The sequence below is a fragment of the Phalangium opilio genome, unplaced genomic scaffold, assembly GCF_054372755.1.
Source record: "Phalangium opilio isolate 3A_F unplaced genomic scaffold, DU_Popi_V2 ptg000082l_1, whole genome shotgun sequence".
NCBI lineage: Eukaryota > Metazoa > Arthropoda > Arachnida > Opiliones > Phalangiidae > Phalangium > Phalangium opilio.
The window spans coordinates 3,162,448-3,188,556 of record NW_028324189.1 but is presented as its reverse complement, the minus strand read 5'-3'; the positions used below and the strand labels follow the sequence as shown (position 1 = coordinate 3,188,556).

The 26,109-nt window shown below is 34.3% G+C and overlaps 5 protein-coding genes and 1 long non-coding RNA gene across 6 annotated transcripts; 1 reads left to right on the top strand and 5 right to left on the bottom strand.

Moving 5' to 3' along the window:
- Window positions 1–166: 166 nt before the first annotated feature.
- Window positions 167–2,972, bottom strand: LOC149650958 (uncharacterized). Its single transcript, XM_089847693.1, has 3 exons — window positions 2,764–2,972; window positions 2,405–2,691; window positions 167–2,335 (listed from the first exon to the last, which is right to left on the bottom strand). The coding sequence occupies exons 1-3, from the start codon at window positions 2,944–2,946 to the stop codon at window positions 2,053–2,055; spliced, it is 753 nt and encodes a 250-aa protein (XP_089703819.1). The 5' UTR covers window positions 2,947–2,972; the 3' UTR covers window positions 167–2,052.
- Window positions 2,973–3,050: 78 nt separating this feature from the next.
- LOC149650957 (uncharacterized) lies at window positions 3,051–5,057 on the bottom strand. Its single transcript, XM_089847182.1, has 3 exons — window positions 4,980–5,057; window positions 3,691–3,849; window positions 3,051–3,212 (listed from the first exon to the last, which is right to left on the bottom strand). The coding sequence occupies exons 1-3, from the start codon at window positions 5,055–5,057 to the stop codon at window positions 3,051–3,053; spliced, it is 399 nt and encodes a 132-aa protein (XP_089703308.1).
- Window positions 5,058–6,309: 1,252 nt separating this feature from the next.
- Window positions 6,310–9,370, bottom strand: LOC149650956 (uncharacterized). Its single transcript, XM_089847692.1, has 7 exons — window positions 9,286–9,370; window positions 9,062–9,220; window positions 8,856–8,997; window positions 8,562–8,782; window positions 8,203–8,489; window positions 7,894–8,131; window positions 6,310–7,831 (listed from the first exon to the last, which is right to left on the bottom strand). Exons 1-7 carry the CDS (start codon window positions 9,367–9,369, stop codon window positions 7,760–7,762), a joined length of 1,203 nt encoding a protein of 400 aa, XP_089703818.1. The 5' UTR covers window position 9,370; the 3' UTR covers window positions 6,310–7,759.
- Window positions 9,371–9,867: 497 nt separating this feature from the next.
- Window positions 9,868–12,468, bottom strand: LOC149650955 (putative glutamate receptor). The gene is made up of 6 exons (XM_089847683.1): window positions 12,215–12,468; window positions 11,927–12,085; window positions 11,726–11,867; window positions 11,257–11,471; window positions 10,903–11,189; window positions 9,868–10,722 (listed from the first exon to the last, which is right to left on the bottom strand). Exons 1-6 carry the CDS (start codon window positions 12,359–12,361, stop codon window positions 10,437–10,439), a joined length of 1,236 nt encoding a protein of 411 aa, XP_089703809.1. The 5' UTR covers window positions 12,362–12,468; the 3' UTR covers window positions 9,868–10,436.
- Window positions 12,469–15,148: 2,680 nt separating this feature from the next.
- On the bottom strand, window positions 15,149–16,887 carry LOC149650954 (glutamate receptor 2-like). The gene is made up of 6 exons (XM_089847181.1): window positions 16,306–16,887; window positions 16,128–16,231; window positions 15,917–16,007; window positions 15,686–15,841; window positions 15,469–15,622; window positions 15,149–15,405 (listed from the first exon to the last, which is right to left on the bottom strand). Exons 1-6 carry the CDS (start codon window positions 16,360–16,362, stop codon window positions 15,149–15,151), a joined length of 819 nt encoding a protein of 272 aa, XP_089703307.1. The 5' UTR covers window positions 16,363–16,887.
- A 5,461-nt stretch (window positions 16,888–22,348) lies between these two features.
- On the top strand, window positions 22,349–23,268 carry LOC149650953 (uncharacterized). The gene is made up of 2 exons (XR_016370863.1): window positions 22,349–22,462; window positions 22,533–23,268. It is a non-coding gene; the product is annotated as an uncharacterized LOC149650953 (long non-coding RNA).
- The last annotated feature ends 2,841 nt before the right edge of the window (window positions 23,269–26,109 follow it).

Below are 26,109 nucleotides of genomic sequence, written 5' to 3'. Positions count from 1 at the left end.
TGAAAAGATACGTACCCTTAAGTTTGAAGAGAAGCATCGCTAAGTAATGTCAGACTAAAGTTTACTTAATTGATGGTAAAGTTGATGTTAACCCAAATTTTAACAAGTATTACTTTATGAGTTTATTTACGGTTTATTATGTCCATCAACGTTTGATTTCCCAACAATACAATGCCTCCTCGGACATCAACAGTAGACGTTTGCTTCATACCAATTTAATTAAGGGTACACTATAAATAATTGAATCCTTCTAAAAGACTTCAACCTTGAAATCTATTCATTTTAGAGCCAAATTGCTACGGACGTCTTATAATTACTTAAAAGATAAGTTCGCTCATTTTGCTTTTAACGATGTTATTATCTAAAAGGGTTGTTCATACTTAATATTTATGATATAATTTTAAAATTTGACTTTATAGACACATTTAAGGGGAAAAATTATAATTTTGTATAGTTTTATATTATACGTTTTATCACTTTGAAAACTAAAAATTTGCCTGAAACTTTGTACTAGTTCTATTTTAAGCAAAATATAGTCTGCGTTCCAAGTAAACCTTAAAATAAGGAATATTTTTAAAAGATTAAGAACATCAAAGGAATATGCATTTTAAAATATTATTCGTAGTAATTAAAAACCACCTTGAAAATACATTAAGAACAAAAGCGAGATTCCAACAAAGAATAGCGAAAAGTTTCTGAATGAGAATTCCATGGGCCGTTCTCATTATATTAATTACTTATTCAAAAGCCAATATCGCTTCTTTAAATATTGACCAAGCTCTTAGTTAAAACACCAACGCTCAAAGGTTTTAGAATTTACTTTTATCCATTGAAAGATATCCATTAACTTTCAATAAAATCGGTGTTTAAATTTAAATAATTAACTTTTCGCAGACGTCACTATGGACCCAAAATTATTTGTACTCTTACAATGATTTGTTTCACCTTTAACATCAATTATCTTACCATATTATGTCAGAAAATGAAAGCAAAATAGTAAATGACAATGACACCCAACGTTATTTACTTGTTAGACTCAATACCTTCAATCCCAGTTCTCTGCCATAACTACATCCGCAGATTGACTGATGACTAAGAATGGGATCCCGATAATAAGGGCAGAGTTTTTTGGGACCAAAATAATCTTCTAGAAAATAAGCCCGTCTATCCACTGGGACCCGTTTAATGAAGATAAAGTATACGACGAATCAATAATGTTCTCTGTTTGAAACCCAATCTCGTTAACTATAGCCTTTTGCCCTGTTAATTAAGTTGTCACGTACATACAAGGTTAAGAGGGCGAGGGCTGGTGACAAGTTACCGTCAAATTGGTTGGACTGGTAGTTAAAATCGTTATCTTGTACTTAATCAAGATAATCAGGACCTCGCTTCCTCGCCTTGGGAGTTATTTTCGGTTTCCCCATTAGGTTTCCCGACACTATTTTGCCAAGAACTCGCCACTAATTCCTAAAGTTTGGTTGTCAAGACTCAAGAGAGTACTTCTTGCGCCATAATCCATTATTAAACCGTGCTGTAGCTAGGAAAAAGTTGGGAAAAACTTATATCGATATTTACAGAGGACCGGCTCCAAGGCCTAGGTCTACTGCCACTCTCTTTCACATATCTCACAGAGTATTGCCTTTTCCAAAGATTTGAAGAGATTCTCGCTCCACTATGGATCGATTTCGGTCTACCTATAATAGGATCTTATACGTTTTGCATTAGCGGAAGTAGATTACGTGAAGTAGTTAACTACCAAGGTAAAGACAGCCACGATTTGAACTAGGGAAAATGTCTGATTGATTTTTTGAACTCATCTGTGCCCTAACGTGCGACTCCGTTTAGACAATCTCGTGCTAAAAGTTACTCGTGTTCATGTTACAAATGAACTATTACGTCTCATGATAAACATCTGTCATTTGAAAATATAGTTGAAATTTTGTCACAATATGATATTAGTGTAATCGCCTTAGTATATACGGTTTCGATCAAGGCATGACGGTTCACTACGATGTGTATTTACAAAATTCTAACTAAGCTTTTTTGGGAACATTAGTGCTCATGAAGATTAACATAGTTTGAGGGGAATCTAGTCTTAGTGGCATGACGTCGTCGTTTGGTTGATGTGCGCCTTTTGCGTGAAGATACTTCCAAGATTAAGGTAAGTAGCGATGCCACTAATCCCGCAATCAACAGTTGAAAAGCCAAGTAAAGATGGCCCATCTTCATCTCAACAGCCTCGTTAGTTGAAGGACTCCATACGCAAGCTTCAGCTTTCCTCTTTATGGTATCCAACTGAGGAGTCAATTGAACAGTGTCCGCGTAGATTGAAAATCTGAAAATTGTCGAAAATGGCCAAAGGCAATTCTAAGTACAAAGATGAAAACCAGAACCTAGTATTTACCGTCTGTTGATTTGGTCTAGGACATCCCTGGGCAAGTCTGTTCTGACACCTAGGGTCAAGACATGGTACATTACTGGTTGACTGGCGAAATAAAAACGAGCTTTACGATTGGTTTCGCATATACGCTCGACTATTCCCGCCAAAGGTATCCAATCAAAGAGTATAATGGCTTTACCAGTTGACACTTCCATTGCTCGCTCAACTGTTAACAATTCATTATGACCAACATTACTCTTACGATTAGAAATCATTTTCCACACTTTCTTCAATGTTGGGTCTTCACTTTTCTAAAAGCATAAACTGAAATATTAGTCAATCAGAACGCCTCAGAACTATAGGTAACTCGAGGTTGTCCGTACACTAAAGTAATTGTCGTAGAAACTTTGACCCAGAATATAGGGTATCAAATGCGGTTTGTGAGAGATATCTTCTATGTTTTCAATGCTATCTTTGGTCATGGTCGAAAAGGCCGCTTTGATATTGGAGTTGAAAGCGTACTGAAGAATGGTAACGCTAAAAAGCCATACAGTCACGGAGACCATGACCAAATAGTGCCTCGGTTTGCTTTCAATGGCTATTTACCATCATAAAAAAAAGGAAAAACCGTTAGTTGATATGTTTATTCAGTTATATTTCCTGGTTTCTATTACGTTTTATTGAACTTACGTTCTGAAAAAAGGAGTCCGAAATAAGTGAAGAGATAGCGTGAGAACACCTTGATAACATTTTGTCCGTGTTTCAGTAACCGTTCGCAAATACTAGCAAAAGAGGCCAGTAATATAATCGATATTGGAATTAATACCCAAATCTGTAATGCGTTAAGGGAATAGAATTTACATTGACGCATTATATCAATTAGCCTTGCTGAAGGGGCTATGGTTTGAAACGCGATTATTTGCAAGGACACTTGGCAATGGGACTGTTTACCTGATTACCGAAATGCGAAACCCCGGAAGCCGGATAATTACTTAAAGGGAATGAGTATACAAACGCGATCGGTTTTAAGTCTGTTCAATTTACTTTAGAATGATCTACTAATATTGAGAATACATCGTAATTAAGAAATTCGGTGACTCAAAACCGCTTCCTTGATCTATTGAATTAACCGGAACCAACATCTCGCGTACTCTTTGGATAATCATCCATTTCCGCGTGTAATAACCCGACTCTTTGGGGACCGCCATGAAGCGCGAAATGACGATAGGTAGGTCTAATTTAAGCGCGTCAAAGAGAGGGTGGGTTTGAGACGCATTTATGTTATATATCCGTTAGGTAATAAGACCTACACTCGGCTGGAAGGCGTCAACGAGGTATCTACTGTCTCCTTGAGAAGCCGTCTCCTCTCCTCCGGAAATAATGGTTGAATAAGTGTAGTGGAAAGGAACGGTCATACCAATGGGAAAATGTAACGATGGAATGTAAGGTAGTAGTAGGACATCGGCTTCCTATATTTGAGAAGAAGAAAACCCCCGACTCTTATGATTTCTTTCAGACTGTTCATAAGCCGGAAAAACCAACACAGTCTCAACATATTTTTGCAAAAAGGATACCCAAACACAAATATTTTTTTCTATACGTTGTAACAAAACGATGCGCTGCTAGAAAGGACCGAATAATTAGGTTGCTTGAGCAGACACATTACAGAGTAAAGCTGGAAGAAAGAGATACAGCGTATAATGAATTCCTGTACACTCTTTTAAGCGTTTATTGACTCCGAGAAAGATTAAAATGACAAAGACCTTAACCTTTCGTAATGCATGTATGGCAATATTCGTCTTAGATCAACACGAGAAAGATTATTATAATAAAGACAACAAAATACATACGTCATGTTCGCTAAAAAATTAAATCATAAGGACTATCCTTAACATAAAGCGAGGTTCAAATGGTTTGCGTATTTTTGTCGCTAATTAGAGGATTGTTGAAGGGACCATATATAAAGAAATCTTAGCTAGGCTTGTGTTAGTAAGTAACCCTTGGGTCTTAATTCCCTTAACAACCTGGCCTCAACTGAGAAAAATATGCTGATGAAGATTTTTATTTACAACCACTATAATTCACTCTTACTGAAAAAACCCATTAGCGCAAGGAGCTTATCCCTAATCATGAATAAAACAAAGAACTTCTCAAAGATATCTTTATAGCTCACCGTCTCCATCCCACATCTCCCACAGAACCTACAACTAACATTTAATTCCCTAAATGTTAACCCTTACCAAGAAGATGTACAACACCCCGTAGCCATTTCTATCCAAATTTTTAAGACTGCGTTCAAAGCAAAGATGTAAAACTCTCCCGAGATCTCACACAAGTAGATTCATTCTTAAATCTAACGCTCAGTAACTTATTACTTTCATCCAAACCCAGGGAGAAATGAAGCCATTAACTTGGAAAAACAGGCACATAGCCTGAAGGAATGACGTAGGGTTATAGTGTTAGCTTATAATCAATTCACTTTAATGAGTTTTTTCCGCGTCTTTAAAGACGAGCTGGTTAAGATTAATCCGCCTGCGGTGAACTATTTTAACAATGGCGGGAAAGTCATACATAATTTGAGAAAACTAAAAATATTTACCTTGCGATCCAATTGGCCAATACAACCCGTCCAAGACGTGTTTTCCAATTTTTTGCCTAACTCTATCTTTAACGGCATTTGCAAGGTGGCGCTAATACGATAAAAAAGTTAATGTCCTAAAGATTGATTTTTTTCCCTCGCTAGAACTATTAAGAAAGTTTAGTAGTTAGGTACTTGAGAAGAAAAGGTGGTAAGACGGCTAAAGTCAATTTTGACTTAGATTCACTTGACCCATATTTTTAACAAGGAGTTATAAATTTAAAAGACCTTACTGGCTCCAGACGAGTAAATATTGTATTGTTATTGTAACTATACGTACTTAAAGATACAAGTACTTCAAAATTATCTTACAGGATTTTCCCCTAACTATCATACAAGTGAAGTTAATTTGTAGCTTGTAAAAACAACAAAGATGACATGTCTGTAGTGACCATATCTTCAATTAATATCACCTAATTCGAGATTACTTTCCGCTGATGGTATATTTTAAAAAGGTCTTGGTGTCTTACCGCGTTCGTGTTCTCAAGAAAACCCACACTTCTTAATGACTCTCTCTTTTACTTGAACTTGTGGGCAAAATAGGCAAAAATCTCTCCTAGCAGACCTTCGTTAAAAACCAGATCGTTATTTTTATTCTCGGTATCCATCCTGTATCTTACAGTAGCCCAAGTTGAAGACTTTCAGATTAAAAAGAGGAGAAAAAAATATCCACGAGAAAAGGAAAGTTTTATATTACTTTTTCTTGGTTAGATTGCTTAACTGCAAAAATATTCAAAATCTTACGTTCAAAACGCAGACTCGCATATTCTTTACGCTAGCCATTCTTTTATTAAACCAAGTTAGAACTTAGAATATTTTTAAGGATATGCTCAGACGGATGTATCTGTACTTCTTCCGTAAATGTTAAATTGTCGTTCCATTATCGGAACCGTCTACCACGCTGATTTTTTAACGTTCCTGTAACTTAAGGTTGTCGTAAAATTGACCCATTTTATATTGTATAACATAACAATTTATTGAACATATATTATTCATAGCTTGTGATGTAATCTTCCCAGGATAATTCCATACTTTCGGAACTGGGAAATGGAATTGTATGGATTTCGCGTGTCCTTGGCCTGTACGAACTGTATGTACTTGTGGTAAATCAAATTTCTATTGCAATTTTGAAAATGTTTTCTTAGAATCTGTTTATACGGGAACTTTCATCTTTACCCGGGAATTGTTGGTAAACGAAAGGGTTGTCGATTGACTGAACAATTTTAGGTGAACCTTCGTATGCGTCAGCAATTTTAACGTCAATATACATTCCAGAACGCAGCTACCCAAATATTCATAACCGGAAATAATATTTTTATTAAAAACCACTGACCTTGATCAAAATCGATCCTTTATGTATAAATATTGACAATCCATTCAATATCTTTGATGAAAACGGGTGTATCCATCATTGAAAACAAGACCGCTATTTTTATCGCCTTTGATATGGTATCAAACTGTAGCCCAAGTTGTAAACTGATTTCGCAAAAGTTAATTAGTAATTCTTTAAATATCACTGCCATATTCGTAATAGGAATTCGAAAATTATTTATCTATCTATAAAAAGTTTGCATTTCTTAACTGTCAAGTATTTCATCCACACTGGTAAAAACCCGAATATGAAATTTATACGCGTGCTGTGTACCTCGATTCTAAGCACATTTACATTGCCGTTTATTATCATTAAGCCACAAATACAGCAATATTAACACGTAAACCTGTACACAGTGCAAAGCTAACGACTGAAACGATAAAAGTGAAACGTTAATTCAAAAAACTTTTAATGGGTCCTGTTTCAGTTTTGTAGTATTGCCTTTGAAGGGAGTAATGATAGTTCTAACCTACTTGCCAACCTCCGAATGCATGCCCAAAAAATATTAACTTCTAACCAATGGCTGTGGAACATTAAATCGAAATAACCCTTGGGTTGGTTTCTTTATATTCACATTAGTTATTAATGCAAAAGTGTAGACTTTGATACTTAAAAAGACTATATCAATCTTGTTTACAGAATGTACGTACGTAGCTTTTACGTTCCGATTCCCAAAAAAAGTGATTAGTATATTTTAGTTATTTCTAACTTATTTAAGACGTCCTTACGTTATTATAAATGAAAAATTTCATACGTTTCTTGTTATTGAAATTACACCCTTATCATGTCAACCCACTTGGGACCAAGAATGTTAATAACATGAACGTCTAGATATACATGTATAACATGGTTACCAAGACCGAATGTTGCCTTTCATTTTTCAAAACACTCGTATTTACATGACTTGTATATAAAAAGTCCAGAACGCAGCTTCTCAAATATTCATAACCGGAATTATTAAAAACCACTGGCCTTGATCAAAATCGATCCTTTCGATATAAATATTGACAGCCCAATCAATATCTTTGATGAAAACGGGTGTAACGTAAAGAAAACTTCAACTTGCTTTCAAGCAATACAGGTTATGAAATATCATTGCAGGCCAGCTTAATTATTTGCACAACACAATAGAAAATCATTAAGTTCATATCCGTTAAAACCTAGTCAGCTTACACAATACCGTTCTCATATTGTTCGTTATTTTTAGCGTGCACCATCCCATTTATATAAGAAAAGGGCGTATCTTTGTGCCATATTTGTCGGAAAATGAAAAGATCGCGTCCCATATCAAGATTAGGTCAAGGATGGATAATCACAGTATGCCATGGAACAGTTCAATTCAGGTTTGCAGGTGAAGCTTTTAAACTTCTTAGTTTAAGGATTCTGAAGCAGTTTCTTTAAACTGTCTCGCATGGACAATTAATGCCGATACCATAGTCACCTATGCTTATGGACACACTACATATGAAATATTGAGTTCACACGAATCCTTTTACGACTTACAACTAAGCCTTTGTATTTTGGATGTCGTTTCTTCATACGTGACAAGATCATCTCAATCACAAAACATATCATTGACATGGCAAGTCCAACCAAAAAGAATCGAAACGCCAATGACAAGTGATTAAAATTTATAGAAAAAACTTCTTGGTTTCCAGGAGACCAAAGGCAAGGTGTTGCTTTTCTCCATAGAGCGTTTAACTTTGGAGTCAATAGGTTGGTGTCGGCGTAAATAGACAATCTGATGATGAGAGTGAAACATTTTTAAGCCTAATTACTCCTCGAAAAATTCGAGTTTAAGTATACACTGACCGCTTGTTGATGACATCGAGAATCTCTCTGGGCAAGTCCTTCCTCACGGCCATACTCAAAAAGTGCCACATTGCTGGTTCCTTTGAAAAATGGTAACGCGCCTCGGGGTCGATTTGACACGAACGAAACACTAAATCTGATAATGGTATCCTATCCAGTAAGATTATGGCTTGACCAATTGAGACTCTTTTCGCTGTTTCAACGCTTAACAGATCCTTAAAATGAATGTTGCCCTTGTGATAAGAAATCATCTTCCAAAATTCCTTTAAAACTTTATCTTGGCTATCCTGAATTGTCATCAGTTAGTTAGTGGCTTTGGTAAGGTTGTGAAGCCTAAATTATTGTTATTATACACTAACTCTGAAATAAATGTCGTAAGAGCTTCCTCCAAGAATGTATGGTATTACATCGGGCCTTTCAATAATTCCCTCAATGTCCTCGATGGTATTCGTCGAAATTGTCGAAAACTCCGCATTCATATTAGAGAAAAAGGCGATTCTCATAATGGTAATGAAAAATAAAAGAAAACTCGTTGTTAAGTTTAAGCTACTTAAACTAAATTTCATTTTAATCTTCATTGCTATAATAAAAGTTGTTGATTTTAATCAAAGTTTCATCTAAATTAAACTTGATGGTGCTGAAGAATTCATTACCTTCCGAAAATACCAAACCAACATAACTGAAGATTTTACAAAGAAATAAGTTTGTAATCTTGGAATTCTTTTGGAAAATCCATACTGAAATACTTGCTAAATAAGCTAATGATGCAATTGAAACGCAATTAAGTAGCCAAACCTATAATAAAATTAATTAATATATGTATTATGTCACGTTTCTATATAGTTGTTTAGAACTTAACCATTGGTTGAAACGCTTGAATAAAAAATGCATTGTTTTCATTGGCCTTGTTATGTTCACCGCCAGACATTATACTAGAATACGTATAGACAAAGGGTGAAGTTGTTGCAACTGGAAGGCCGTAAGCTTGCAAGTGGGGCATTAGAATAATATCCGCTTCCTTCATCATTAAAATTAACCAACTATTTAAAAATCCATATTTGAATTAAATATTTTTTAGTTTACTTTGCGATCCAAAAGCCCAAAACATCCAACCCACGAAGAATTATCCAGCAATTTACCCATTACTGGGATTAAAGGCTTTCGCATCGTTGCACTATGACACAAAAAATTTAAAACACGATTTTCTTCTTCAAATTAAAACGAAAGTGGTTTTACTTGAATTTTTCAACTAAAAAGTAATAAATTTCTTCTAGAAGTCCATCATTAAAGGTGAGACCACTAGTTTCATCGCCTTCAACTTTGTACTTCAGCGTTGCCCATGTTGGAAACTTAAAGTATAGCCAACAATATTTAATTTGCCCGAAAATATAATTTTCAAACTCACGTTCAAAACGCAAACTCTCATTTTAAATGAGCCCTCCATTGTTTTATAAAGCTTTAATGTGTTGAAATTAATAGAGAATAGAGTGATTAACATCTATTTTACAGAGTAATTTACAATTATACAAAATTATAGTAATTTGGTTAACCCTATAGACGAAGCTAATAATTTCTGTAATTTCAAAACTAGTGGAAACCAGTGTATTTAAGTAACGTCAAATCGTTACCATAGCAACCCAAAAGAAACACATGTATTTACTTTTCGCACCAAGTGATTTAATTAATGATTATGGGATTAAGCAAACTATGGTTCAAAGCATTTTGAATTTAAGATGTTCTGATTTGCTCATTTAAAGCAATGAACCTTAAATTGACTAGCTAAAACTTACAATCCATCATATAGTCTACAATAAATAATAATTTCACACTAATTTAGTTTTAATGAACCTTCCAATGTTTTATACAGTTAAAATTGTCGACCGACTTAAAAATATAACTAAGCTGATACGGAATAGCAGAATAAACGTCAATCTTTGATATTCTCAGGAATTTCTACCGTGCATGCCTGGTTTGTTTGCCAGGAATTTATCAATACAGAATGCATTAAAATATATTGTACATAATTTTACACTTAGGTAGAAAAATAAAAATAATTTGGAAACGTGACGTAAGAAACGTGTTTCTGCTTCCCTCATGGAAAATCGGAAAAACCACTTAAACCTTGTGCTGGAGTAAATTGGATATTAATCTACTCAGTTTGTCCTCCTAACCACTATAACGTCTGTCATTTATCCTTATTTTAGTTATGACTAGAAATTACGTAAAATAATTTCTTAATACAATTCTAGGTCTAAACGTAACCTCTTCATCCTGCGACGTTTTGTTGAAACCTTTTTAATGCGTTTCGGGCTCATAAACTTAGATAACACTAACTCAAGAGCGAACACGATTAATGCTACAACCATTCCCAACATCAGTAGTAAGAAAGCCAATTTCAAATGGCTAGTTTTCATAGCCACGGCTACGTTTGTTTCCGGTTTCCACAAACAAGGTTCCGCGCTTCTCCATAGAACATTTAACAACGGAGATAATTGCTTGGTATCCGCGTAAATAGAGAACCTTAAGACAAAAATCAATAAAAGATGTAAGAAAACAATTTCAAGATTTCTGTATCAGCGACACAGGGAATCTTTAGCTATAGAGTGCACTTGGGGTATGGTGACCTCCTCCGTACACCTCTCAAAAACTTCTCCACACGCATTCCCTGTGTTTCTTCTACGTTTTCCTGATTTAACAGACCTTTTGTTGATCACGTCCAGTACATTTTTGGGTAAACCCTTTCTTATCCCCATAGTCAAAAAATGCCACATAACAGGCTCCTTTGAAAAATGGAATCTGACCCTCTCATCAAGATGACAGGCACACTTAACAAATTCCGCCAATGGTATCCAGTCAAACAAGATAACACCTTGACCTTTTGACACCTTTTTAGCCGTTTCCATACTTATCAAATCGGGATACGGAATATTACTTCTGTAAGACGATATCAAACTCCAAAATTTCTTCAATATCGCATCTCCACTATTCTGAAAAACCAAGTGGCATTGGGAAACAAAATGACCACTAACGGATTGACGAGAAGTAAGCACTTACACTGAAATAATTATCGTAGAAACTTTCGCCCAATATATACGGAACTATTTGTGGTCTTTCAATAATTGATTCAATATATTCAATGGTTTCTATGTTAAGAGTCGAAAATGCGGCTTTCATATTTGAACTATATGAAAGTTTCAAGGTAGTGATACCGAAGAAAAGTATAGTTATTGATATGGTAATTGCATAGAATTTATATTGAATTCTGAGAGCTAAAAAAATTATTTTTCTCTGGTTACATTATCGCATTCGTGATTTTTTACGTTCCATTAGTAAGATAATTCCTGTACAAAATTTGAAATGTTACAGCTAGCCTTAATGAGAGTTAGTTCAAAATCGACGCTAGAACTAATTTCAATCTGTTTTGTCGCGCAACAATTTCTGGGTGTTACAACTAACAAGTGTCAAACTTATGGAACGTACTTTATTAACTTATGCTTATAAAAAAGCCTGTAAAAATACGCACGTTCCGCGAATATCAACCCAATAAACCTGTACAGGTAATTAGTAGTCGTGAAAAATATATTCTTGCTCATTGAAAGTAGCCAATCAGAGAAGGCGGTGCAGAACGAAAGTATTAATATTGATAAGAAAGAAGCGAGCCAAACCTATAAATAATAAGTATTTTATCAAAATGGACACGTGAAATTCCTTCTAGGCCGCTTACACTTGGTTGAAAGGTGTCAACAATATAACTACTTTCATCTTTACTAGACGTTACTTCACCACCGGAAATGATATTAGAATGTGTATATAGAAAAGGAACAGTCGCCTCAATAGGAAATGCCAAGGATGGAATATACGGAAGTAACATTATATCCGCTTCCTTAAACAAAAATGAAATTCAAAGCTAAGTTCATATTGAACTCGGAGGTAATCCCTTTAGTGTTCAAGTACAGCTAGAGAGATTACCCCCTCGTTATTAAATAATTATGTAATAAATTTATTTCTGTACTTTGCGATCCAGTTCTCCCACACATCCTAACCAAGTTGAATTCGGTAATTTAACACCTACAACCCTTTTTGAAGGCATATGCAAAGTGGCACTGTAAAGTAATTTAGTATTCAAAATAAATGTAAAAAGTTGTACGTTAAAACGCATTATATTCACAACTGTAATCGATTTTCTATTCTAAATGAATGAGGTGCAAATAGGTAAAGCTACAAATACTTGAATCTTCGAACGAAAAATCGATATATTTCTTCGAGTAATCCATCATTGAAAACAAGACCGCTATTTTTATCGCCTTCGATACTGTATCGAACTGTGGCCCAAGTTGTAAACTGATTTCGCAAAAGTTAATTCGTAATTAGCCTTATTCCTGATCAGCGCCACCTAATCATAGCGGCGGCTTTGAGAACTACCGTAATCGGCAAGCCAATCAGATGTCGCTAAAATCAGGTGACGTCACTGACGGGAACTCTCGGGGTCTTACCAAAAATGACGTCACCAGATTTTATCGACATCTGGTTGGTTTGCCAATTACAGTAGTTCTCAAAGTCGCCGCTATGGTTAGGTGGCGCTGATCAGGAATAAGGCTAATTCTTAAAATATCGCTGCCATATTCGTAATAGGAATTCGAAAATAGTTTATCTATCTTACGTTCAGGGCGCACACCTTTAGACTATGAAAAGTTTGCATTTCTTAACGGTCAGGTATTTCATCCGCACTGGTAAAAATCCGATTAAGATATTTATACGCGTGCTGTGTACCTCGATTCTCAACACATTTACATTGCCGTTTATTATCATTAAGCCACAAATACAGCAATATTAACACGTAAACCTGTACACAGTGCAAAGCTAACGACTGAAACAAATAAAAGTGAAACGTTAACTCAAAACTTTTAATGGATCCTGTTTCAGCTTTGTAGTATTGCCTTTGATGGGAGTAATGACAGTTCTAACCTACTTGCCAACCTTCAAATGCATGCCCAAAAATCATTAATTTCTAACCAATGACTGTGGAACATTATGTCGATAGGTTTCTTTATATTCACATAAGTAATAACATGTATAACAAGGTTACCAATTTCGAGTGTTGTATTTCATTTTTCAAAACACTCGTATTTACATGGCTTGTATATGAAAAGTGTCAAAGTGAGCGGGAAAAATGTTATATTCTTTAGTAAATATACTTCAGTAACACGTCTTTTACGGGTGAGTTTAGTGCATAAGCGCCAAATGACCTAATTTCGTGTTGAGTTGAAGTTGATCTTGATCTTGATAACGAGTAAAACTTTTGTTCAAATAATATCGGTTTTAGATTATAGTTTGAAACTTTCAGAACAACATTTAAAGCTGTTTTTTTAGCTTATTTACAGCAACGCGACTTTAAATTGATTTTTATATGTTCTACGAAAAATAATCACATATAGTGTTTCTACGGATCTCTAATTTACATTGTAACCATTTCAATTTCGAATGCAGAAAAAATTGTCCCTTGTTTGACCACCGACTTATCTCTTTTTTTGCGTGGTTTTCCCAGGAACGAAAGATTCAAATAAATAGAACTTTTTATCCCTACATTTCACTTCCAAACTTCGTTCTGTTTGTCGTTTTAGAAAAGTAAATTCAATTACAAAGAAAACTAGAGAAAAGCAAAGTCCCAAGAAGTAGATAGAAATAGCGTAGTAAAGCTGCCAAGTGTGAATTGTCACTAAATGTGTGTCTCTAGGATCATCCGTACATTTATAGGCTAAATAATCCAAACGATTCATTTTGTGTGAGAAAAGAGATGAAGCCGCGAATAAAGTCATCCTGAAAATTAATTAAAATTATATTTAAAATATAATTTTTAAATCAATTAAGTTATTTTATCAAGAAGACTAACAGATAATGTAATTGAAATGGTCAAATAAGTATAATTAGGTGGTAATTTAGACCTTGTTTAGTATAATAAGGCAGTAATTAAGGACTTATTTAGTACAATAAGTTGGTAATTTAGGCCTTATTTTATATAATAAGACGGTACTTTAGGCCTTATTTATTGTAATAAGGCGGTAATTTAGGTCTTATTTAGTACAATAAGTTGGTAATTTAGGCCTTATTTAGTATAATAAGGCAGTAATTTTGGGCGTATTTTGTGTAATTACTATTACAGTACTACTATCTCTAAAACCCAACATGCACGCCCCTGGTGTTAAACATTGGAATCTAATGCATTGTGCATCCCTTGATAAACTATATTGTAGGCTATGGTTAAAGTAGACGAATATTACTATAGATAGCGCCACGAATACCGTACCTGGTATTGAAGAAACTGAACAAATCCGGATGAATTCCACGTCGAACCGCCAAGGTAATCGGCTCCCCGAAAAATACCTCTCTAGAAAAATAATACGTTTCTTCGGGGTGTTTTAAACATTGGCGAACAACGAAGTATTTCAATCCCATATAGTTATGAATTAATACCGCTTGACCACTCAGAATACGGTCAGCGGTAACTCGATCGAAAAATTCTTTCTGTGGTATGGAGGCGTTACGGGTTGATATAGTTTTCCAAATTTCTTTCTGAATTTTACCTGTACCAGTCTAAATTGAATTTGAATAAAACTGCGCTTTAGTTTTAAATTCTACAGACACTTTAAACTAAAAACTTGGCTAGGAAGCCACCATAAGTTCATAAGATATGTTTCATAAGTTTGTCACTGGTTACAAACTGGAGCTTGTCATGAAGTGACAACGAAGGTCATAGATTCGACGTAAAGCGACGCCTGGTCAGGCGCTGCATGTCAAAGGCTTAGTATACAGACTAAATAGGAAGATGTACTGCAAAATTAACCACCGAATGTAGTACTTCAATTCTCGCTTGTCGTTCTCGAACTAGCTCGAGCTGTAAGTCTCTAGCATTACGAAGTATAGGTAGAGTGATACGTATCTTATAAAATTATGGTATCACTAAGACCTCTTGAAAGAAGGATTTGGAAATTACTTGAAAATATTCCTCAAAGACACTGTCTTTGACAACAAGAGGGGTAACTGAAGAAGCCACCAAATCTGTCAAACTGTTGACACTACTCGCGGTATGTGTCGAGAAACTTGCTCTTAGAACCGAGAATATTTGACAGTGAATAAAACCCGTTAGCAAACACCATAGTCCGGTTAGGAACCAAGCCAAACGGCGAGCCTTAATTTTTCTAACCGCTTTCAAAAATCAAACCTTAATATCAACTTATTAAATATTCTCAAAAATAAATTAAAACCTACGTTGTCCAAGTAAAATCGAATAATAACGCAAAATCCAACGAAAAAAGGTTTCAATATAAATATCAAAAGGTTTGAAACGCCGTCGTCGAACGACAATATCAATTGTTATTAACGTAGCAAAGATGAAATGAATAAAGATAACCATCCACCATAACTAAAATTTAAAATAAAACCTTACCTTCTAATAAAATTTAAATTAAAGTAAGAGAAATATTACCTTTAAATCAGATAGTTTGTAAAAATATTGAAGAACCTCTGGTGACGGTTTACCAGTCAAAATGGCGGCAAATGAGAACGCAAATCCTGAACTAAAATCAACTGCCGAGTGACGTTGCAATAACGGTATAAAAGGCATTACTCCTACATCCACTACCTATGCATATAAACATTAAGAGGGTTTAAAAATAAGCTTTAATATTAAATCATTTGAAGCTAATTTAATATATACCCCTTTCTGAATTAATCCAATAAGTCCACTCCAAGTGCCATTATCGAATCTATGACCATGCTCCGAACGAGGTGGTAAAACAAATTCGTATCTACATTTACAGCAATCGTAGTTCAACACAATTAAGGTTATATTTCATAATAAATTAAATCATAGTTCAACACTATTAAGATATAGATATTTTTTCCAAAATAAAAATAATTTAACATACTTAAAAGGAGCATTGGTAACGAGATAACTTAGGACGTCTTGAATAAGTCCACCCTTCACTGACACATTGCCTTTTGATTTATCCAAAATCGCCCATGGTTTAAGCTGAATAATTATCAAAATATTTCTACATATTTGTTTTGTATAATTAATTTAATAACTTAATAAAAGGGAATTACCTCAAAAATCCCAATTTTCACAGTATTATTAAACCGAATTTGTCGTAAAGATGCCATAATTTAAGCCATGCACTTTTCTCTCGCTATAGTCCAACCTTTCTAGTAGTCACATACCAAATAAAAAAGTCAGAGAAATCAGGGCGTTTCAGTAAGCAATGATTGTAATAAATGGTTTGTGTTCCATTCGCACGAACGTATGGTTAAACGCACGCAATTCCTAATTAAAAATTAAACCAGCTAACCTATTAATAGCATTAACTATAATAATATGAGTTGCGTTATGTAGTTTTTCAGGGACCAAGTCATCAGTGAAAAGAAATACACTAAAAAATTCATTCAGTCCTTCAAAATATCACGGAAATTTCCAATTACGTCGCAGACTACATAATGCAAAATAAAAGAGCACTTCAATTATAGCTGGGTATTTAAATAATGGTCTACATTTGTGTTAAAAGTACTGTAAGAGTTTCAAATTTCACTTTAGATAAGTAACTGATTTTAAGAAACACATCACGTACTACGTTCACAATCAAATTTCAAAAAAGCATAAACGTCTATTTTTCTGTACTTTTTGCCCTTAGGCTTACGCTAACCGTTGCATTGCAAAAACACCGGATCCTAATTAGACGTAAATTACGGTTCAAAATTTTTGATGTCTATATCAGCAACTTGTAACTTATAAATAAAAACATATTATAGATATTTTGTTGGTCTACCACGACGATCACGTCTATTGGTCCGATATAGTGTAGTTACCTCCTACGGTCAACCAATTAAAGTTCTCACGGTAGCCCCGTCACGATTTCCTTAAGCCTAACATCCCTTTTGAATCTATAAACCTTTCTATCTCGTTCCGTTTCTTTCTCAAAAAGTTGAAGACTCAATTTTCGATAATCGGCCGATTAAGACGTTAGGCAATTTAAACTTATCGCCGGGGAGGTTAACTGCAGAGAGAGAACGTTTTGTCTGTTCTCTTTTTGGTCATTAATTTTGTGTCAAACTAATTTTAAAGATAAATTGTTTTTGCCTCTTCTTAAAGATCATACTCGATTAACTCTGATTGAGCCATTATAACATTTATATCTAGTTTTGGCATTTTAAGTTTGTTTGAATTTATAGAAGAGATGCTACATTTTGTTCAAGACACAGTGAAATTATTTAAGGTGAGCCTGTAGCACTACTCAACGACACTAAATATTTTAGGCTCATTTAGAAAAATGGTCGAGAAATTTGAGAAGAAAATTGTCAAAAATACTTCTAAATATTCTACTTCTTCACTATTCACCAACACACTAAATATTTCAAGCTCATTTGAAAAATGGTCGAGAAATTTGAGAAGAAAATTGTCAAAAATACTTCTAAATATTATTCATGAGGGTCGTTTAAAAGACAAGATCCGAAGAATTTAATATCCTTTGAAAGGAGATGATCGCTTATCAGATATTCAAGGTACTATAGCTTCCCCAAATCAAGAATTTTAGTGCAAAGTGTAGATGGTAAGTAGATAATTACAACTATACCTTAATTTCGAATCTGTTTACTAATAATGAAGCTAAATTAAACCTGAGCTCGCTCAACTAATAAGGAATGAGATCATTGAGTTTTAAAAGTTTTATTAATAAGAAAGTAGGTCTCGCGGTATTATTGATTTTTACTGATGAGCTCATAATCGCATGACCTTGAAGAAAAATTGAACAATAGATCGCATCGTCTAAAAAAATATTAACTTGTACTCTAAGTATATATTAACCAATGACAATGAAGGAAGAACTTCGGTTCGTTAATTATATTTCATAATTTTAATTTTTTTTCTTTCGAAACGTTGAAACGAAAAGGTACCTACGTACCTACCCTTGGTCGTGACCTCGTTGTAAACTTCTCGTAATTAAATCCACTTTCACCTTTCTTTACTTCTTGATAAATTTAATTAAAGGCGGATCCTATAATGTATCTTTACCGAACTCTTTTATTGTACTTCAATCTTCCTTAAGAGGCGATCGTGCTCATAATTGAAAATATGACGGGGGAAACCTCTTGCCTTTTTTTTTTTTGACCCTTTCAAGAAAAGGTTTCACGACCGATTTCCAAACTAACTCTGGGTGCTGCCGCCATTTTTTTTTCTAAGTTTGTGTATGTTTGAGTGGATTCCGTGGCCTCAGGCTTGGGCGAACGTTTTTCAAGATGAAGGCAAGTTACTTATCCATAAAAAAATATTTTCTTTTGTGTTCATAAAATTCGGGACTATTTGAACCCATATTTCGTAATTTTTTTTTTGGAAACTCTCATACCCCCGGAAAATCAAGTGAAACTGCATGAGAGATTGCGAAATTGTTAATTTGTGAGTCAGTACAACTTCACTTTGTATTACCAAGATCCAAAGTTTATAGTTAAAAACATAATGTATACTTCGATCAAAGTTCCCAGTCTTTGACCTTAGAAGCCATGAGAAGCAAACGACCCTCCTCTCAATATCAACCAATCAGAAAAGAGCTTTTATGAGGTCAAAGGTTGATAGAAAATAGTATACTCTATGGTCACGATCCAAACGTTAGTTCTTGGTACAGTTTACTGTTTACGTCATTATTAGTTGATAATGTTGGATTCATTTGCGATATTAAATTTAAAGAATAAGAAAATGCTGTCTTTATCAACTTGTTCAGTTATGTCAAGACCTATATTGAAGATACGCGTTTTTTGAACTATATAATTTAACTATATATCAATTTTTGTAATATTTGAAAATGATTAGATGGTTATAAGAGAAAGATTGTAATAAACTAAAAATTAACCCTGAGGTATATTATTATACATGGTTTAGGCGGCTTTGGAAAATATATATCAAATATTTGCTAAGGAACAACTTTACGTGAACCAACACTTTTAACTTGATATCTCGTGGCAAAAGATCGTTAGAAACCCTTTTGGGTTAAATCCAAAGCCGCGAGAGAGACACTCCTAACAATTTAGTTAGCTTCCGAGTGAAAAATTACGCTATCCTCTAACGTCTATTTGAAAAGCACGCTCAAATCGAGACTTTTGGATAAATATAGGGTTTTCCAAGTGACAGATTAAAATTATTCTTCTGTAGTTTGCGCTGCATGGGAGCAAACACCCTTGAGCTCGATTGCATTTAATTCCAGCAATTTTATAAACCTAAGTTACCATGTTCAGATATTATTAACCAATTAAATTAAAGATAAATGAAAGGACCATGTTATAAAAATTATAAAATAATCTATATTTCAAACTAGAAACACGTTTCAATCTACGATAATAATAGTTTTTTATCGGACTCTGAAGTTTTAGGCCTATTTGTGAAGTAGATCATGACGTAATGTTGTGTGAGGACTGTAATTGGCTGCTGTAAACCTATAACGTCATCTCCTTCATAAAGTAGGCTAAGTGTAAGGTCTGGTATTATTAAAAAAACTTAATTTCTCGCACCTTCTTTAGTATTATATATGGATAAATAGTTCCAATTTTAAATATTTAATAATTATTATTAAAAACATTTTTCAATAATATCCTTGGTGTAATATTTTGACGCCCGTCAAGTTATGCAAATACCTCTTCGATTTCCAAGAATATTTATTTTTAACGTAATATATATATCCGTTAGATTAACAGCCAACGTAAGCGCGTTTAATAATGATATATAGGCGTGGAGTAAGTTTTCAAAATTAGACTTATTAGGAAAAAGGAAAAACTTAAAGCTATAGCGTAGCTTTATAAAGAGCTAAAGATCGTACCACGCTGCGAATATGTATAGCTTCATCATTCATTTTCTTAAGTATGTCGGCAAAAATCTAAGATCAAGAAAGACTCCGACAGATCGAGGGGGCTACCGGTCTTAACATTGATTCTAAATTTCTCCAAAAAGGAAAAAGAAGTTATTTTTAGAAAAAAAATAAGAGAGAGAGAACGAAGCGAGCGTTGGGATTATGAATGATTTCTATTGATGACTGGATTTCTAGTTACAGTTCCTTTCTACGGAGCTACTGGGCCCGAGGGTCAGGTCTTTTCCGATTCAATGATGGAGTGATTTCTTTAGCTAAAGAAAATTTGTTTCAAAACGCAAATTGAAAGTGAAAACTCATTTCCAACGTACGCGTTGCTTTCAAAAAACTTCACTCCTCTAATGAAGTCGCTTTTCTCCATTACTTTCCAATTATTATTCCTTTTTTACCTTTCAGCCTTTTGGTTGAATTGAAAAAGGTTAATAAGAATATAAAACTCTCTATCAATATTGAATTTAGTTACTACCCTTTTGAAAATTTAACTATAAATGATTTATTTAGTTCTTTAAGTGTTTTCAACAGTGTTTGATATGAAGAAAATATTTGGATATGAAAAATGGTCTTACATAACCTATTTTAGTGGCATGACGAGCCTCTAATTTCACTTTCATAACCGGTAACAACTCTGTGAGAGCTATTCTGGTGTAGGACATAATGTGAATAAGGTACTAAGTCTGTAAAATTTAATTTTTAATTTCCGTTTTATTAAAAAATTAAAAACAAAAAAAAAAGTTTGGAAATAGCCATAACCTCCGGACGGAAATGACGCCCTGGACGTGGGGTTTCGATTTCCTTTAGCTGGTCAACCGTGAAGGAGAGAAAATCCTTCCAACATCTCGACTCTTTCGCGACATCCTAACCTATCAACAAAACCTCTGCCCAAAAACCCACGCAATCCCTTTGCCCTAACTATTTTCTTAAACAGGTTCTACTTTGCGAGGGAAGACCGTCGACGGACGATATGGGACCTCAGAAGAAGAAGCTCCGAGGGCTTCGTCTACCTTATACTGTCGTCTCCCATCTGTTACGTCCGTTCTAAGTATTTGGAGCTAGTGCTATAGTGGTTCAGGGATATACTAGCACTTTAACACAGTAACCGTCGTCTGCAATTACCGCATTAGAAAACAGCTAAACACTACCCCAGGATGCGTCGGGACAGCACGCGTCTAGGCCTCGTGTCGAACCCGAGCCAGTGAGCTTTAACATTTACCTACAGCCTTCGCAACTTTAGATTGGTTTTAATAACACCTTAGGCTATAAAGAAGACCCTGTATGGAGCGATATACTTCCCAAGACGATCTATATACCTAGATAGTTCCGGTGCATATGCTAATACTTAATGCGCCATAATTCCCTGCCAAATACAGCTCAAATCAGTGTTGATTAGGCTTAATGTCAACGTTGCCATAAACTCTTTGTATTGGGTTGTCAATTTAAAATGGACTTAGAAGTGATTATACTTATCTTTTTAGGAAGGACTATGGTGGAATGTGCACGGTTATTGGTTATCTGTTAAACAGTCTGACAATTCTTTTAGTTTTCAAAGGCGCCTTTGGTTTTAACAGATATGAATCTCACGTAGGGTCTGCAACTTTTGAAGTCTACGTTTCCTTAAAACTATTGCATGGTAAAAGCATTATCGCGCCAACATAGAAAGATAATTGGTCAAGCTTTCGATACCCTTTATCTTTTAACGTGGTTATCGCCTTCTCGGTTTAACCCTTTTATCTTGAATGAGATTTGAAAGAGGCCCGGCGCTGGTTCATGTACCAAAACAAGTTAATCTTTGAAAGCTATACATCTTTTAAACTCAACAAGTGATTAAAGAGAGGTAAGTACTACGGGAGCCCATTGAGATAAACGTTGATAATGAGGACACTAAAGTTTCGGCTACTGTCTACCTTGTCTAGTGTCTAGCACAAGTTAAAGATATAATTTACCCATGATTTGTTTTCCCGAAAGAATGCGTTTAACACCATATATCTATCTGGTGAAGACAGACGTGACAGTATATCCTTTCTGTAAAAGAGTTATAAGTTTTTGCTTAATCTTTTTCGTGACGTTTATCTTGGGAAGTATGGTTAGGAAAACTTAAACAAGCGTTCGAAAAGTATCTTTGATACCACGTGACTTATTTCATTAATAATAAAATTAAGTTATTTAAATTTCACCATGAATATTGTTTTTCCATGAAACTGGACTTAAAAACCGTCAAATCCTTACTTCATTGAGACCTTTCCTACACTAAACCTTCATTAAAACAATTTAACTGTTGATTCAAATACAAAATGACCTAACCAGTCTTGACCATACACCATCTTGGTTCTAGTGAGAGAGAGGATTCGGTGAACCATCATAGGGTAAATACCTTTCAATACACTTCCTTCATAAACATTTTAATGCCAATTTTTTTTTAAACTTTCAATTCAGAAAGAGAAGAAATAATCGTGATAAACAATTCTCACGCGCTGAATATCAAAGTTCTGAAATACCATGAACGTGCTTGGGTCTAGATAGGTATGGCTCAACCGTGAGAGGCGCTGACAGACTCGTTAACAACTTAAAACGCCGCAATTACTAAAATATATTCGGTGATAATGAAGACGTCGTAACTTTGCGGCGACCCTATCATTATCTCACCTGCCGGGTGTGAAAATTCTCGCTTATATACTACCTAAACGATCTAGCACCCGCATTGTGTGATCGTAATACCTACCGAATTACAGTTCTACATGCGATGCAATGCGAGGAAATACTAGGCTTATCTTTCGCCAAGGCTTAGAATTGTATAACATAACATTGTATCCATTACCAGGAAAGCATATTATTGGTTAAAGCGCCTGGAAGATTAAATATGTATAATTTTAGAGTTGGTTATTGGCGAGCCTTGGGTGTCGGTGACCCTACATTCGGGAACTTTGTTTCAAAAGAGCATGCCGGAACTGTTTCGAAACTTTCAAGTTACAATTTTAATATATATTTAAGACTTCAATGTGAATGTTCAAGAAATAGTTTCGCTATTGTGATAAAAATGTTCCAGTTCTGTTTAAGTGTTGTAATTGGATTTAGGCTTAAGGGTACGAATAACCGTGCAAAATTAAAACGTTATCCTTGTAAAAAAACATCATCGAAAGATTATAAATGATAAAAACCTCCTTTTCAATAATTTTCGAGATAATTTCTAAAAGAAAACATTAATTTCTTTAACAATTTTAAGAAGGAACATGCATGATCGAAGACTCGGTTATTATTCCATCACGATTTTCCAATTAAAACTATAAAACCGAATAAAAGTTTTAGTGTCGAAAAATTGGATTTATATATATGACAAGGTTAGGAAATTTCATCAATAAATTCGACACGTCATTGTGTTTGAAACATTTTATATTAATTGATCTGGGTCTAGCCCCAAGGTATTATGGGTTAAAAACATTTAAAACTGTATATCTTTAAACCAATTTCGATTTTTAAAATAATTAGCTAAACCAGTGGGGTTTTTTTTTGTATGAATGATTGCTCTAGAAAAATCTAGCTATTCAATTAATTTCTTTGGTTAGGTTTAACTAAACCAACTCAATGGACTTCTGGCTTGACCTCGGGGTTGGTACCGGTCTGAGGGACGAACCAAAAGTCCGCAATATGATGGATTTTACTCTGTAGTATCATTAACATTGGGAATAAAAACCGTTTAGCGCATTTTAAACCCTCGTTTAAATGGGGGCACTGCCCCTTAGAAATAGCCGAATATCTAGCCACCCCTTAGGGATAATTATAGACCAAGATGGTCAACTATGTTGAGGCGGGACCAATAAGTCAAAAATGATGTCTTAATATAGAAAATTGAGCTTCCGAAAGCACGTATAGTGTATGTTTTTTGAACAGTTCACTTAATGAATAGACAACGCTTTTGTGGACTTAAAACCATAAAAATTTAAGCCTTTTGAAAAATCTTTCTTTCTTCATTCTCGCAATTAAGGTCCAAAAATAATTAAGAAGGGTTATGTTATTTTTAATTAGTATGGTAATTATTTAATAAATTTGTATCTCGGTGATATGTTAACCGATTTTAACGGAAGTTATCTTATTTTAAAGAGAAAAATAACCCTTCATCATTAAACTACATTAGAAAGTTATATTTTTAACTATTTTTTAAATATGTAGCTCGATGAAATAGATTATTCTACTAAAATATTTCGTAATAAATTATACCTAATTAAATTCATTAAGTCCTAATCTCAAAGCCATTAAATCTAAGATACTAAATACATTACAGTCACCATATTGCCGCTTGTAATAAGCGGGTTCGTTATTTATGAGGGTAAGTACATCACGTTTCCTGTATAGAAACAAAATGTTTTCTAGAAAACAACAACATACACGGATCACGATTAATCGATTTTCGAAGATTCTCCTTTCACTGCACGCTCATCATACCCTCGTTGAATTGCATGATGATGGTGTATATATATCTTAGTAGGGCAACAGATAGAAAAAATCTTGAATCTCAGATCCGATTTCAGGGTCAAGGGCTATATGCTTGAGGTTACGTCAATTACCAGCCAGGTAAAGTTTTTTTTTTATTTTTTCATATTTTAGTCGTTAGTAATATTGGTAACGCGGCTTTCTTTGAATTTAGCAGCAATTTCACGCTCTTTATCGGTTGGTGTCAATCAGTTTTTTAACTACTATACCCTTGACAAGGTGTTTTAATTGGAATTTTTGCTCACCTATAGTTTCAAAACCGCAAAATAACATATTATTCAAATCATGATTTTTATATTTTTCATATGATTCAAAATTTGTTAGACCTTCAAAACCACATATTTCCTTTTCCATGTAATATAGTCATATCATTTCATGAATTAATTAATATAACCATGATTATAGGAGGTTAATTTTACAAGTATCGGTGATGAATATTTGAGAGTTCTCGATATTCGGTAAATTTCTCGATTAAAGCAATAACATATATGATTAATTATAATAAAATTCTAAAATAAACATTAGAATTATCCTTGGCAAGTTTGTGAAAGTTGCGTTGCAAGAAAATTGCCGAGAACTCTCAAAAATATGTGCAGACCCTCAAAAGTTACTGTTAAACATTTGCAAACCCTCACAAGTTACTGTTAAACATTTGCAAACCCTCACAAGTTACTGTTAAACATTTGCAAACCCTTACAAGTTACTGTTAACCATTTGCAAACCCCAAAAACATTCATGGTTATAATAATGTTGAGGGTTCCGAACATTTGTCGGCATTTTACTATAAGATCAACGAAGCCTAAAATAAACTTGTCATCGGAAAGCACAATTGTATTCATCACAAAAATATATATACACATATAACCCCGGAGACCCCACTCATTGTTGAAAACATAAAAGTCAAAGATACGTTCAAATTATGTCCAATTTGTCGTCTACTTACTATACCTTAGTATAATGCGCCGTAATATAGAAAGAGATAGATATATTATTGTACTTTCCCCCATGTTACTATTTAGGGATGGAGAACTAAAAATAGATCTAGTGTATTGTGGATGTTTTGAGTTGTACCAACCGGAAGTTGAATGGTAATAGCGCGTAGGAGTCTCGTTTACAATTTAGTATAAAAGTAATGGTATACATATACGAAAATAAATAAATACTTGGACTTACCAGGCTAGTTTGTCGATCTCAAAAGGAACCACCCTATACTCGTAATTTTAGGGTTAAGGTCTCTTTATAAATGGAAGAGGAGTCTACGGAGTTTCAAGTCATTCAACGTCGGTGGCCTAATGGTCCAGTCTGAAACAAAACAAGATTTACTCAATATAAGAAACAAATGTATCTGAACGAAAATATATTATATTTAGAAAAACCAAACTTAATCTGAACCTAAAATCTTTCAATTTTCAATTATCGGTTTTTCGATTTAAAAAATACCATCGTGTACAGAGTAAAAATTTATACAACGTTGTTTTTATGAATAAATTAGTAAAATAATTAATTAGATAATCATCAGAACTTG

Coding starts and splice junctions, on each gene's coding strand:
- LOC149650958 (XM_089847693.1), bottom strand. CDS start 2,946: ATGGTCTCCGTGACTGTATGGCTTTTTAGCGTTACCATTCTTCAGTAC. Junction 2,692..2,763: donor TCTACGACAATTACTTTAGT/GTACGGACAACC, acceptor TTATGCTTTTAG/AAAAGTGAAGACCCAACATT. Junction 2,336..2,404: donor CTAGACCAAATCAACAGACG/GTAAATACTAGG, acceptor GACAATTTTCAG/ATTTTCAATCTACGCGGACA.
- LOC149650957 (XM_089847182.1), bottom strand. CDS start 5,057: ATGCCGTTAAAGATAGAGTTAGGCAAAAAATTGGAAAACACGTCTTGG. Junction 3,850..4,979: donor TTGGCCAATTGGATCGCAAG/GTAAATATTTTT, acceptor TCTCAAATATAG/GAAGCCGATGTCCTACTACT. Junction 3,213..3,690: donor TTGACGCCTTCCAGCCGAGT/GTAGGTCTTATT, acceptor AACGCATTACAG/ATTTGGGTATTAATTCCAAT.
- LOC149650956 (XM_089847692.1), bottom strand. CDS start 9,369: ATGCGAAAGCCTTTAATCCCAGTAATGGGTAAATTGCTGGATAATTCT. Junction 9,221..9,285: donor TTGGGCTTTTGGATCGCAAA/GTAAACTAAAAA, acceptor TTAATGATGAAG/GAAGCGGATATTATTCTAAT. Junction 7,832..7,893: donor CAAAATACAAAGGCTTAGTT/GTAAGTCGTAAA, acceptor CCATAAGCATAG/GTGACTATGGTATCGGCATT.
- LOC149650955 (XM_089847683.1), bottom strand. CDS start 12,361: ATGCGTTTTAACGTACAACTTTTTACATTTATTTTGAATACTAAATTA. Junction 11,472..11,725: donor TGGGTTGATATTCGCGGAAC/GTGCGTATTTTT, acceptor TAATTTTTTTAG/CTCTCAGAATTCAATATAAA. Junction 10,723..10,902: donor CTGGACGTGATCAACAAAAG/GTCTGTTAAATC, acceptor TTTTGTCTTAAG/GTTCTCTATTTACGCGGATA.
- LOC149650954 (XM_089847181.1), bottom strand. CDS start 16,362: ATGGCATCTTTACGACAAATTCGGTTTAATAATACTGTGAAAATTGGG. Junction 16,232..16,305: donor TGAAAATTGGGATTTTTGAG/GTAATTCCCTTT, acceptor ATAATTATTCAG/CTTAAACCATGGGCGATTTT. Junction 15,842..15,916: donor TTGGATTAATTCAGAAAGGG/GTATATATTAAA, acceptor TTATATGCATAG/GTAGTGGATGTAGGAGTAAT.